The 15,017-nt window shown below is 37.4% G+C and overlaps 1 protein-coding gene across 6 annotated transcripts in view; it reads right to left on the bottom strand.

Moving 5' to 3' along the window:
- Positions 1 to 800: 800 nt before the first annotated feature.
- The window catches only part of LOC121886783 (transcription elongation regulator 1-like protein), a 44,423-nt gene continuing 30,206 nt past the window's right edge, over positions 801 to 15,017 (bottom strand). For 2 of the 6 annotated variants that reach the window (XM_042397084.1, XM_042397088.1), the window contains 11 exons: positions 9,274 to 9,416; positions 9,116 to 9,184; positions 8,958 to 9,036; positions 8,371 to 8,456; positions 7,820 to 7,932; positions 7,206 to 7,357; positions 7,038 to 7,113; positions 6,755 to 6,857; positions 6,516 to 6,605; positions 6,191 to 6,309; positions 4,419 to 4,970 (listed from right to left, as the gene is read on the bottom strand). In XM_042397084.1, the coding sequence (XP_042253018.1) occupies positions 4,814 to 4,970; positions 6,191 to 6,309; positions 6,516 to 6,605; positions 6,755 to 6,857; positions 7,038 to 7,113; positions 7,206 to 7,357; positions 7,820 to 7,932; positions 8,371 to 8,456; positions 8,958 to 9,036; positions 9,116 to 9,184; positions 9,274 to 9,416 (1,187 nt within the window). In that variant the 3' untranslated portion in view covers positions 4,419 to 4,813. Of the gene's footprint in view, positions 1,522 to 4,418; positions 4,971 to 6,190; positions 6,310 to 6,515; positions 6,606 to 6,754; positions 6,858 to 7,037; positions 7,114 to 7,205; positions 7,358 to 7,819; positions 7,933 to 8,370; positions 8,457 to 8,957; positions 9,037 to 9,115; positions 9,185 to 9,273; positions 9,417 to 15,017 lie in introns of those variants that run through there. The other 4 variants (XR_006092845.1, XM_042397087.1, XM_042397086.1 and 1 more) reach the window with 4 other exon arrangements.

Here is a 15,017-nt window from a genome sequence, read left to right as displayed (position 1 = left end):
TCAAGAAGAAGAACAGAATATTGAGCAATAAAAAAAATATAAAAACATGTTGATCAATGTCTGATTAGTTTGGACAAAGCAGAACCTGATCAACAGAATTCAAAAGTCAAAATGACAATATGACATCTTAACCTCATAAACATGCTGCATCATAACGTATAACAACAGGAGAAATCAACTCTATTAATATGATATATATATATATATATATATATATATATATATATATATATATATATATATATATATACACACACATATATATATGACTAAATGTTCCATCAACATGATTCTTATATCTGTCAAACATGGACCTGCTCATCTATCTACTCATATACACATATTTAATGTGTGTTGAAAACCTGACAAGTTAAAGTCCTGAATGAAAAATCCTACTATAGTAAAAGTACATAAGTACTTTGAGCTTGATGTAGTTTAAGTATTGCAGGAAAAATAGTGGTTTAGTATCTCTGACTTAAGCTTGTTATATTATCCATTGTGTCAAATCTTCATCTGAAAAGTAACTAAAGCTGTCAAATAAATGTAGTGGAGTAGAAATGTAGTGGAGTGGAAGTATAAAATGGAAATACTCAAGTAAAGTACCTCAAACCTGTACTCAAGTACAGTACTTGAGTAAATGTACTTGACTGCTTCTTTCGGTCACATGACCCTCACCCTGCAGGTCGTAGCGAAATTCACCTGTAAACAATTACACCAACAACAACAGTGTGTTTTACAAACAAATAGTTTAATTGAAAACACGTCATGAACGACAGCCAATGAAACGTCAGAGCACAAAGATCATTTCAACACACAGACACTGTCCAATGAGAAGTCAGGACGCTAAAAGAAAACATCCAATCAAAACATCAGGACACTTTCATAAGAACTGTCAACATGAGGATCTGTCCAATCACAGCTCAGCGTAGTGCTGACAGGTGACGGGGGGGGCGGGGTTTACTGTACATCACTCAGAGTCACGGTGGTCTTTAGAAAATGTTGTTGCTTGTTTATTTACAGCAGCGTCCTGAAAACAAACACGTCAATAAAAACACATCAGACATGAAGGAGAATCCAGAGTGAATCTGGTTTACAGACAACAGATAGCTCCGCCTCTATCCAGGCTGAACCAATGAGATCATCCTCTGGGGACTATCAATGAACATGTGACACAAATGACTGTCACATGACTGATCTCATCGTATTTAAGATGATTTCGGAATAAAGGAAACTGACCGTGTCCTCCATATTGTTTCAAGAAATCTGTGTATTTCACAAACCTGGAACTTCATTATTGTTATAATCTGCAGTGACTTGTTTTGTTTAAATTTGACAACGTTTTGGTCAAAAATTAAATGAATCCCTGCAGGGTGGAGAAGCTTTGAAAGCATTCAGCATTTTAATGCTGGAAAAGAAAATAATTTATTTAATGTCCAACATTTCGTGACTGTAGAACTATCAGGTTCCATCTGACATGAGTTCTTCACATCAAACTGTTCTTTGATTTCTGCATTATTGGCCCTAAACAAGAAAAGAAAAAGAAAGAAAACAATCAATCTCAAACTCGGTACTATAAGGTTCCATCTAGAAAGCACCAATCAGTGCTCAGAAATGTAGACCAATCAGGAGCCTGCTTCTTCACCATGTGACCTCACAGCTCTGTGGCTGTGGTTAAAGCAGCTTAAACATCATAAAATGTTGCTCAATCTTAAGTTTTGAGGCCTCCAAATTAATTATTTGATCAAACTCATTATGTATAACACTGAAACACCAACTGAGTTAAAGTCAGATTTTTACCCTTAGCTACCATGCTAGTCAGTTAGCTTAAGCCTAATTATGCAGTTAGCATAGTTCTTACATAGTGCAATACTTACTGTTATTATTAGTGACTTGAGTCACTCTGACTACTTAACAAATGAGCAATGAAAGCCAAAATGTTAATATGAGAGAATATGAGATACATTGAGGTTGCTAGCAGCTGATGCTAACGCTACCTGCTGCTAACTGGGTTTGGGTGTGTGTTTAACGTTATAACCTGCAGCAGAAACATTCAGAGCTCAGACACCGACAGGGACCAGAGGTTATCAAAAAAGAAGTTAAAAAAATCTGGATTCAGAAAAAGGCAAGAAATGTTCTGAAATGAAGAGTAACAGACAAAGACGACAGCAAATAAACAAACAAACAAAGCAGAGCAAGGAGAGAAAATATCAGCTGATTAATGGAGAAGTATTTTTGAATGTTTTCACTAAACTATAATGGAAGTTTGTTGTTGGTAAAACTTAATCAAATGTATTATCAGTTCAGATCAGTCAGTGAAAACCTAATGTATTTATGTCTACATTTAAAACATATCTGTGCCCAAATATAAATAATAACTTCCTTCAGTAGTTCATAGATTAATTTTGTGTATTTAAACAAAGTCAGACTGATTCATCTACTTTTTACAAACAAACAAAATCATCACTTCCTGTGAAGCCTCAGATAGCAGATATGTATAATCGGGAGGGGGGGCAGTTGGAGAAACAACAGACGTCACTTTTCTTGGTCTTGACAAGCTGCAGCATTTATTAACTGACACACTGTAGTCTGTACTGAACATTTACTGTCAGATTGACAACTTACTAACGACTACTAACGTTAAAAATAAAGTTAGGCTTTGCGCTCTGCTTCCCGACTCAATTTAAAAAAGACGAGAAAGAGAGAGAGAGCACCAGCGAGAGTGAGAGAGAGAGAGAGAGAGAGAGTAGAGCCTTACTACTAACCTTTTCCTCTGCTCTGCTCACATTCACCGTCACTTTTCTGACGCTCGCTCTCTCGCTTAACCACTCACTCACTTACGTACTGCCCTATTCCTTGAAAGGAGTTACGCCACCTGCAGTTTCCAAGGCAACCACACAGACGTTGACTCATGTTTCAAAACAGCGCTGCTCAGAGGCTCCCAAACACTACTGATTTCTGAAAGAATGGATATTTGGCCCGCCAGGCTTGTACTATTATAGGGGAAACACTGTATATTTAGAGTACATTGAGGCTGTCTGTTATTCTGACAAAGAACAGGTCGTAATGTCAGTTGCCAAAAACAACCTATAGTTACATTTGAGTGACAGACGCCATCTAGTGGCCGTAGTAGTTATGACCTGGAGAAGTGACGCAGTTCAGATGACTTATATAAGGTGACAAATTCCCACATTCAGAGGAGGCCAGTTGGGTGGCTGGTGAAATCATAGCTTGTAAAAAGTGGACTTTGCTGCAGGAGAGTGCTGTTTGCTTTCTGTTTCCAACCACGAGTCCAGAAAGTTTTTTTAAAAAACGTAACTTTGATTGTTGTGGTGTTTACTGCTACCATGAAGACAAAGGCGACTTTAACCCACACCACATTTTAAGTGATCATTTTAACCCAAACCATGATCTTTCTCTAAACCTAACCAGACCTGAACCACAGTGTTGTCACATCATAAAACATTGTTATTTTTTTAACGGTGATTTGATAAATGATGTCGTCCTGCTGATCACTGCTGATAAAGGTGCCTGATTAGAAAACGCATCAATGGGTTGTTCTGGAGTCACATGGTCAAACGACCTATGTGTTTGTTTAATTTGGAGGACTCGTTGGTACCGGGGTCCCTGGTGGCCTAATGGTTGTTAAGGTGCATAACATATAACTGCAACATCTATGGTTCAGTTCCCAGCCAGGGGACCTTTGTTCCATGTCAAACTCATCTCTCTTCGCTTGTTTCCTGTCCTGCTACACTGACTCTCAAATTAAGGCAAAATGCCAAAAAATTGTTCTGTATGTCAGTTTTAATATCTAACAGTTGTTCAGACAGCAAAGATGGACATAATCTACCTCAAACATAAACATGGGCACTTTGGAAATGAAACTATGTTTTTATGTTGATGGATTTATTTTAATGACATTATTGACTGATTTTATTTGCTGCTGATGTTGAGCTGAAAGTTTATTTAATAAAAGTTATAAATGGAACTCAAGTACAGTATTTTCTTTTTTATAGAACTTTGAGTCCTCATGGTTCTCATGTTCAGACAATATATTAAACATTAGACCTGAAATATAGTTGTTTCTGTGATATGCAGGATGCTTTTTATCCAAGGAAGTCATTACATATGACTCTTCATTGGTAGGAGTTTTTAAAAATCACATTATTTTTAAAAAATCTTTACCATAAAAAGAGCACATAAAACATTAGCAATTTTTGAGAAAAGCCGCAGCAAAATCAAACATTTTTGGCCGCATTAATCACAAAAAAGCTCAGGGAAATCCCAGAGGGAGTGACTCTACGAAAATGTGTATTAGCTGCACAAAAATGCTTTTGAAACATTTAAATATTTCCATTTTTGTGTATTCTGTATATCTGTGTATGTATATTAGAAGAATCCATGAAATTTGAGGCTAAAAGAAAAGTGTTTAGAGTGTTTTTACTGCTTTCAAATGTAAAAATGGATCAAATTTGACCTGAAGAGAATTTAAGGATGTCTGTTATTTTGACTAATAAAAGAAAACTGTACTGTATGTCAGTTTTAATGATGAGGATTTCAAAATTTGAACCTCAATAACTCAAAACCACTCAGACTTCAGAGAGAAGCCGATAATCCTAAAGTCACGACTAACATCTGGTTCTGGTCCAGTTTCTCCAACAGAGCCAGCAGAGTCTGAAACCAGACCAGGATCGGTCAGTGAGATCCAGTCCTCGACATGCTGGGTGTGGTGGGACAGAACAGAAGGGTCTCTGGAAGGTTTTTTGTAAGGTTCTGGATTTGTTATAAAAAGGTTCTGAATGGTTTTGTAAGGTTCTCATCTCATCTTTCTCAGTCTCGCTCGGTTCTCTTTGTCCCGTCTCTTTAAGGACGCGATGCAATGGTTGAAGAGGACTTCCTGTTCCTTCTTCCGGGTGAGAGCACTGAACCGCCGGTCGCCACGGTAACGAACACAGAATTCCTTAAAGGTCGATCTGCAGAGAAAGAAACAGGACCTCAGAGTTTCCACAATGTGAGTGATGTTGGTTTTCTTTCCTTTCTGTGTGTGTTGGTTCTCATTTAAGGACTTTTACTACTTTATTGCAGTAAAAGTACATAAGTATTATGAGCTTGATGTAGTTAAAGTATTGCAGTAAAAGTACATAAGTATTATGAGCTTGATGTAGTTAAAGTATTGCAGTAAAAGTACATAAGTATTATGAGCTTGATGTAGTTAAAGTATTGCAGTAAAAGTAGTGGTTTGGTCCCTCTGACTGATATATTATTATATATGACATCATTAGATTATTAATAGTGAAGCATCAGTGTTAGAGCAGCATGTTACTGTTGTAGCTGCTGGAGGTGGAGCTAGTTTACACTACTTTATATACAGTTAGCTAGTTTAGTCCAGTGGTTCCCAACCTAGGGGTCGGGCCCCTCCAAAGGGTCAGCAGATAAATCTGAGGGGTGGTGAGATGATTAATGGGAGAGGAAAGAAGAAAAAACAAAGTTCTGATACACAAATCTGTTTTCAGTTTTTGGACTTTTTCTCTAATCTTTGATTTTTGCTGAAATATTGGATCATTTGAACATTTATTGAAATGAAAGCATGTGAGAAGTTTAGAGGGAAAAATCACTATTTGGTGGAGCTGTTAACAACTCATAGACATGTGAAATGTGACCCCGACTACACACTGCTTTTTGTAAGACGTCAAAAGCCAAAAAGGTTGGAAACCACTGGTTTCATCTTTAACAATGTGTTGTATTTTAAAAGCTTGTTATATTATCCATTGTGTCAAATCTTCATCTGAAAAGTAACTAAAGCTGTCAAATAAATGTAGTGGAGTAGAAAGTACAATATTTCCCTCTGACATGTAGAAAGTAGCATCACATGGAAATACTCAAGTAAAGTACAAGTACCTCAAAACTGTAAATGTACTTACTTGTTACTTTTTCCACCACTGCCTGAACACTAGTTCTCCACACACACACCAAAACTCAAAAACTCCTCAACTGATGAGTGGCTTCACTAACATTTTGGGAGCAGACTAACCAACCACAGTGTCACCTGTCAGCCTGACTTTGAGTCAACTCACTGATCTGGCAGGCAGATAAACACCTGCTGGTCCAGGTGAGGATGTGCATTCAGGTCAGATTTTATAGGAACATGGCTGAATAATTAACTGTGCTGTGGTGAATAATGAATGACGGATACCTGCTGGTGATCTTCGCCTCATCCAGCAGCTGTTTGAACTCCTCTCGAGCTTTATGGAGTTTACTCTTCTTCTCTTTGTACTCGTCCTTCACCCTGCTCTTTACAAATTGATCAAACACCTGCACACACACACACACACACACACACACAGTAAATGTGTTCAACAAATCAGCTGACTTGCTAATATAGACGTGTTGATGATAGATATATTGGTGACAGATGTGTTAGTGATAACACCTGATGCCTGTTGCTAAGAGACCACATTTGACACAGGTGTTTTTACATCAGAGCTGTTCTAAAACAAGCTGTCAGGTATCTGTTGAACCTGTTTTCGCTGGTCTGAGGTCAGCAGAAGGTATCGAGGGTCAAACACCATCTTATGGAGCTCCTTCTCCCAGGTGGAGAACGCCGACACCTGCGGAGACACAGGTATCACAGATATCAACTTGATCGCTGTTTATTGATCACTCTCTGCTGATGTAAACATCTCCTGAGAGGGTTAGAGTCAGTCTCCAGGAAGTGTGTGTGTTTGTGTGTGTGTCTGTGAGTGTGGATGTGTGTTACCCCTCTCTCCAGCATCATTTCCCTAAAATGAGTGATGCGGAGCTCCAGTGGGAGGAGCTTGACGTCTCCTGGACGAGGGACGAGAGACATCGACTCCTCCGTTCTAGAGAGAGACAGACAGCAGCTGTTTATCTACCTGTCAGCTGTGTTTCTTTAGTAAATAAACTTTATTGTTTATTCATTTATTCGTAAGTATATAAGTATGTTTCTTTAGGGAGAACAGCTCAGAAAAACTAATACGACCAACCATGTAGCCCAGCACTGTGGATGATGTCAGACTCACCTGTTCCTCTTGGAGTTGTGTTCATCTTCTTCATCATCTCCATGGAGACCAGATGAATGACAGCTGGAGCTGTTATCTGTCAGAAGGAGACGAGTTGAACACAGAATTATTATTATTATTGTTGTTGTTGTTGTTATTACTACTGTTACCATTATTTCTGTGACAGACCATCAGGTGTCGTTTTCTTCCTCTTATGGGGCGGGTCCTCGATGATCTGGCTGATGTCTCTGCCAATCAGCTCCCCTGGTCTCTCCCAGACAGACAGGTGCATTGTGGGATTGAAGAAGAAGACCCGGTCATCTCCAGTCCACACCACACACCTGCACACACACACACACACACACACGCACACACACACACACACACACACAGACCCCGCCCAGTGCTGTAATCAACCAATGAGAGCGGAGAGATCCACAGAGTCACAGACTGCAAACATTCACTTTGTTTGTGTCGGCAGTGAAAACAGCTGATTGATGTCAAACAACCTGTTTAAACACTCAGCATTGTGCTGAGCCGTAGCGGCTCACGGTTGTCATGGTAACACCGCTGAAGGAGTTACATTAGAAACCATCAGAAACAAGAAACGTTCAGAGCAGCTGTTGCACACAAAATGCCTGAAAAATCAATAATCATCAGTAACAATAAACTGTGTAATAAAAAGTGTGTGTGTGTGTGTGTGTCAGTGTGTGTGTGTGTGTGTGTGTGTGTGTGTGTGTCTGTGTGTGTGTGAGAGAGAGAGAGAGAGAGAGAGAGAGAGAGAGAGAGAGAGAGGCAGTTACCATGGCGATCCCGGGACAGGAGTGGATGCGACAGGACGTTTGTCTTTTCTCCCTCGTTCACCTCCCTCCTCCTCATCTTCCTCCTCTCCTCTGTCTAAAGACACACTAACACACTGCAGCACACACACACACATAAACACACACACACACACAGTTGTGTTTCCATTACTTCAGAGGACATCACATTGATTTACATTCATTTCCTGAAGACTTATCCTAACCTTAATATAACCCTAAACTAACCTTAACTTTAAACCAAGTCTTCACCCTAAAATTAATGATTTACATTAAGGGAACTTTTTGTCCCCATAAGGGAGGCGAGTCCCCACAACGTGTGGAATACCTGGACCACGCACACACACACACACACTCACACACACACACAGCATGAATTATCCATCGACACAAACAAACAAACAGGTGAAGCTTAATTCACACAAACAGGCTGACTTGAATCTGATCTGGGAACAGCAAATCAATCACTGACTGTTCAGAAGAGACATTAGCGAACTGATCGGTTGATCAATAACCTCCTGATGACTGAACCTCACCTGTTTGTTCTCTTCCGTCGCTCTGTTTGTCCTCAGCAGCAATGCTCCTCCATAGGAGACTTTACCTCCACCTATCCCTCGCTTCTCTGACACAAACAAACAAACAAAAACACAAAAAACAAAGTATTTATTCAAACAGTCTGACACAGATTCATAAACCTCTTCTATGACTTTATGAACTTTGTGATTGAACTGTTTCAGTAAATGATGAACAAAGTTCCTCCAGTGAACGTGGATCCGACATGAAGAAGAAGAAACATTGTGACAGCTCACACACGGTCATGTGACCGTGATGTCACAAACCATCAGTAACACAACCACAGAATCAGATCTGCATCCTGAAATAACCCAATAAACCCCCGAACAACACAAACAGACAGACAGGCAGGCAGGCAGGCAGACAGGCAGACAGACAGGCAGACAGGCAGGCAGGCAGGCAGGCAGGCAGGCAGACAGGCAGACAGGCAGACAGGCAGGCAGGCAGACAGACAGGCAGGCAGGCAGACAGACAGACAGACAGGCAGGCAGACAGACAGACAGACAGGCAGGCAGACAGGCAGGCAGGCAGGCAGGCAGGCAGGTCTTACGGCGTCTGTAGTTGGTCAGCAGAGTGAATCTAGAAGAAAACCGTGAGGAGAAGAAAGAAGGAGGAACGTCCTTCATGACCTGAAATAAAGAAAACAGATTAAAGACAAATAAAATGGACAGACAGACAGGTGAGAGAGAGACAGACAGACAGACTTACCTGGAAAGGTACGACAGGCCACTTATCAATGCAGAGCTGAGAGGGTGAGACAGGTCCAAACATACACTGCTATAAGAGAGAGAGAGTGAGACAGGTTTTTACATACGTAAGTCTCTATGTTCATCTGTCTCACTACATGTGTCTGTCTGTCTCTCTACCTGTATTGGTGAACACAGTCTTCTCTCCAGGCTGACGATTGGCCGTAGCCATGCCCCTCTGCACCGTTGATTGATTAGAATGAGAGGCCACGCCTCCTTGTCTCGCTGTGTGTGAAGCCCCGCCCACTTCTGGTAAGCTCCACCTACAAAATGACATAATCGATTTAGTGATGCGAGCACCTGTAAAGATGTTAAAAAAACTTTAAATTGTCTGGCAGTCTGAGTAATTAGTACTACTACTACTAACTACTGCTATTATTACTACTACTACTAACTACTGCTATTATTACTACTACTAACTACTGCTATTATTACTACTACTACTAACTACTGCTATTATTACTACTACTAACTACTGCTATTATTACTTCTACTACTAACTAACTACTGCTACTATTATTACTACTACTAACTACTGCTATTATTACTTCTACTACTAACTACTGCTATTATTACTACTACTAACTACTGCTATTATTACTTCTACTACTAACTACTGCTATTATTACTACTACTAACTACTGCTATTATTATTACTACTACTAACTACTGCTATTATTACTTCTACTACTAACTACTGCTATTATTACTACTACTAACTACTGCTATTATTATTACTACTACTAACTACTGCTATTATTACTTCTACTACTAACTAACTACTGCTACTATTATTACTACTACTAACTACTGCTATTATTACTTCTACTACTAACTAACTACTGCTACTATTATTACTACTACTAACTACTGCTATTATTACTTCTAATACTACTAACTACTGCTATTAATACTACTACTAACTACCACTATTATTACTACTACTAACTACTGCTATTATTACTTCTACTACTAACTACTGCTATTATTACTACTACTAACTACTGCTATTATTATTACTACTACTAACTACTGCTATTATTACTACTACTAACTACTACTACTATTATTACTACTACTAACTACTGCTATTATTACTTCTACTACTAACTACTGCTATTATTACTACTACTAACTACTGCTATTATTATTACTACTACTAACTACTGCTATTATTACTTCTACTACTAACTAACTACTGCTACTATTATTACTACTACTAACTACTGCTATTATTACTTCTACTACTAACTAACTACTGCTACTATTATTACTACTACTAACTACTGCTATTATTACTTCTAATACTACTAACTACTGCTATTAATACTACTACTAACTACCACTATTATTACTACTACTAACTACTGCTATTAATACTACTACTAACTACTGCTATTATTACTACTACTAACTACTGCTATTAATACTACTACTAACTACTGCTATTATTACTACTACTAACTACTGCTATTAATACTACTACTGCTAACTACTGCTATTATTACTACTACTAACTACTGCTATTATTACTACTACTAACTATTGATATTATTACTACTACTAACTACTGCTATTAATACTACGTCTACTAACTACTGCTATTATTACTACTGCTAACTACTGCTATTATTACTACTACTAACTACTGCTATTATTACTACTACTACTAACTATTGATATTATTACTACAACTAACTACTTCTATTATTATTACTACTAACTACTGCTATTATTACTACTACTAACTACTGCTATTATTACTACTACTACTAACTACTGCTATTAATACTTCCACTACTACTAACACTGCTATTAATACTACTACTACTAACTACTGCTATTAATACTTCCACTACTACTAACACTGCTATTAATACTACTACTACTAACTACTGCTATTAACACTTCTAATACTACTAACTACTGCTATTATTACTACTACTACTAACTACTGCTATTAATACTTCCACTACTACTAACACTGCTATTAATACTACTACTACTAACTACTGCTATTAATACTTCTACTACTACTAACTACTGCTATTATTACTACTACTAACTACTGCTATTATTACTACTACTAACTATTGATATTATTACTACTACTAACTACTGCTATTAATACTACTTCTACTAACTACTGCTATTATTACTACTGCTAACTACTGCTATTATTACTACTACTAACTACTGCTATTATTACTACTACTACTAACTATTGATATTATTACTACAACTAACTACTTCTATTATTATTACTACTAACTACTGCTATTATTACTACTACTAACTACTGCTATTATTACTACTACTACTAACTACTGCTATTAATACTTCTACTACTACTAACACTGCTATTAATACTACTACTACTAACTACTGCTATTAATACTTCTACTACTACTAACACTGCTATTAATACTACTACTACTAACTACTGCTATTAATACTTCTACTACTACTAACTACTGCTATTATTACTACTACTAACTACTGCTATTATTACTTCTAATACTACTAACTACTGCTATTATTACTACTACTACTAACTACTGCTATTATTACTTCTACTACTACTAACTACTGCTATTATTTCTACTAAGAACTACTGCTATCATTACTACTAACTACTGCTATTATTACTTCTAATACTACTAACTACTGATATTATTACTACTACTAACTACTTCTATTATTATTACTACTAACTAATTTCATTATTATTATTACTAATTACTTTTATTATTATTGCTACTACCTAATTTTATTATTATTACTACTAACTACTTCTATTATTATTACTACTGACTACTGCTATTAATACTACTACTACCACCACTAACTACTTATAGTATTACTACTACTAATTACTGCTATTATTACTACTACTAAATACTTATATTATTACTACTACTAACTACTTCTATTATTATTACTACTGACTACTGCTATTAATACTACTACTACCACTACGAACACTTCTATTATTACTACTACTAATTACTGCTATTATTACTACTACTAACTACTTCTATTATTATTACTACTAACTAATTTCATTATTATTATTACTAATTACTTTTATTATTATTGCTACTACCTACTTTTATTATTATTACTACTAACTACTTCTATTATTATTACTACTAACTACTGCTATTAATACTTCTAACTACTGCTATTATTACTCCTACTACTAACTACTGCTCTTGATACTGCTACTTCTAACTACTGCTACGAATACGTCTAACTACTGCTCTTAATACTACCACTGCTGCAGTCGGAGTACTCAGACACTGAGAGGAGAAACAGAAAACAGTGTTTGTGTGTTCTGAATGAACGACAGATCGTCTTCATCTCCTCTCGGTTCTTCTCTGCTGACGAATTTAATCAGTGTCGTGTTGAAATGCAAAACACACCACAGGCCGCGTGTGTGTGTGTGTGTGTGTGTGTGTGTGTGTGTGTGTGTGTAGGTCTGCAGTATCTGCAGATTCACTTAGGTAATTTAACCCTTCACTTTCCTCCTCTGCTACAGAATAAAAACCTCTGTAAGGTCTTGTTTGTTGTTTGCAGGTGATTTGACTCGTGTGGTGACAGAGAGGAAGCAGCGTGTTTATGACGGTGAACATACAGTATAACAGTGGAAGGAGAACATAATTGTTAAATCACAAGTCTCCATCCCCCCTGCATCATTGCATAGACTGCCACCCTTGACAAGACCCTCCCACAGGACCCTGTGACTTCCCTCTTTTCCCTCCAATTCATTCCATGCAGAACAAAGAACCGATGATGGTTTAATATGGACTTTTCACCTTTAGACTGTTTTATGTGGTTGATATGGCATGTATTGTTTGAATGTTTAACAGATTGTTTTGTATTTATTATTCTGGATTCCTGATTCAATCCTTTGTTAATTAAGGAGAAAATAGAGAAATGCCAGATTGTGGCTTCATTAACCTTTTCCACTCCATCCTTGTTTTGGAGCAAAAATGAAAAAGGATCCAAATTAGAATGTCTGTAGCTCCTGAACCACTGCAACTATCTGCATAAATAAGGTTGCCAGAAAAGAAACCTCCAAAAGCTTCTTGTGAAAGCGTCAGAAACACTCAGGGTGATACAGAAACAGAGCAGAAGGTCTTTGAAATCAGTCCTCCTGAAATAGAAATGTGTTTTCAGTCTAAATAATTGCCTGTGGTTTTGTCTGTGAAGGTGGAGGGCAACATGTGGCTGTAAACTCAACACCAGTGAATACCTGCTTCACATTTGAAGAAGATAGCACACAGTCAGTCCCTCCAGGAAATTGCGATTTTGCGATCGCAATAATTCATCCAAACTCAAGAAATCTCTGCAATATTTGTGAGACCTGCAATTTTGCTAAATTGCTGCAACTTTTCCACATGAAATGTCCAATTCAACAGACATGGTGCAGTGGTACCTTATGTCATGTGGGAAGTGATTGACTCTTCATTGTCAATAAAATCACATTATTTTCCTTTTTTTTTTTTTTTTTTTTACAATTCTTGCAATTTTACTGCAATAAATGCATATAAAACATTGCAAAATGTATCACAATTTTTGAGAAAAGACGCTGAAAAACCGAACATTTTTGACCACAATAATCACAAAAAACTGAAATCCCAGAGGCACTGATTGTGTTTTTGCTTTTTCTAACCCATTGCTCTTTTTCATTCTGTTTTACTGATGTAGATTAAGCTTTGTTTTGTCCATTTTTAACATCCTGAAAGCCAAATTTCACAAACTGTCCAATAAAGAAAATTGTGGCTTCTCTCAAATGGGTTTGGTTAAGAGATTTATTTGTTTGTTTTGATGACAAGGACTGGGAGGAAACTTTTGCTAATGGTTGAAAAGATTTAAGAGTGCGGTTGATGCAGATTAAAATATTAATTGGTACTACTGGATCTCCAGCAGATTCATCCATGTACTGTGCACATGAACACAAGTATTTTGGATGAAGAGTCATAATTACATTGCAGAAGTATGCGTTCAGACACTCTGAGGCATTTTCATTGGAGGGCCATTAAAGAGCAACATGGAAACAGAAACACATGCCCATATGTTTTGTTAATTTCTTCAATCTCATTCAAGAATAAAAAAACACAGATTTTTTGAGACTCCATATTTCTGTGAACACAAGGTCTTCCTCAGCAAAACCACAAGACAGAGAGAGAGGGACAACGAGCGGATGCTGATGTTAACGAGGTTAATGATGTAAGTTAAAATGATAACCCAGTAGGGATGTGCAGAGAGCCCAGTATTTGTATTTGAATCCTGTTTATGTATTTATTACACTTTTAATTTTAGAAAATTAACGTGTTACGATAAGTGGTCATGAATAAACTACCTTACGAAAGAGGTCCCCACACCAGGTCTCGAACTGGAGTCTCCCAGATCATAGACGACTACGCTGACTACTGAGCTAAAACTTTACTCATTGACTCATTGCAGACAGACCTCTACCTATTTATACACCCATAACACAGAGACAGCACAGCGTGTAACATGTAGAAGAACTTCAAAGGTGATTCTTGCTTTGCATGTTTCATTTATTGCCTATTTTTACAATCTAACTTTGTGGAAAGGAGAAGAGGAACAACAGGTTATGGAGAGTCTCTTGGGACTTACCCCTGATAGATGTAACAGTGGAGCAGAGGAGATAGACTGAGGTAACGATGTAACCGACCTGCGAACTGGTATTCGACATGGGTTTTTTTTCCTTCCCCAAAACAAATAATTTTCAAAATATTTGTATGAAACAAATATTCGTATAAAACCCACTATTTGTGCTTTGCCGAATAATGTATTTGTATTCGGGCACACCCCTATAACCTAGTTTACCT

Source organism: Thunnus maccoyii, chromosome 20, assembly GCF_910596095.1.
Source record: "Thunnus maccoyii chromosome 20, fThuMac1.1, whole genome shotgun sequence".
NCBI lineage: Eukaryota > Metazoa > Chordata > Actinopteri > Scombriformes > Scombridae > Thunnus > Thunnus maccoyii.
This window is presented reverse-complemented; position numbering and strand designations above follow the sequence as displayed.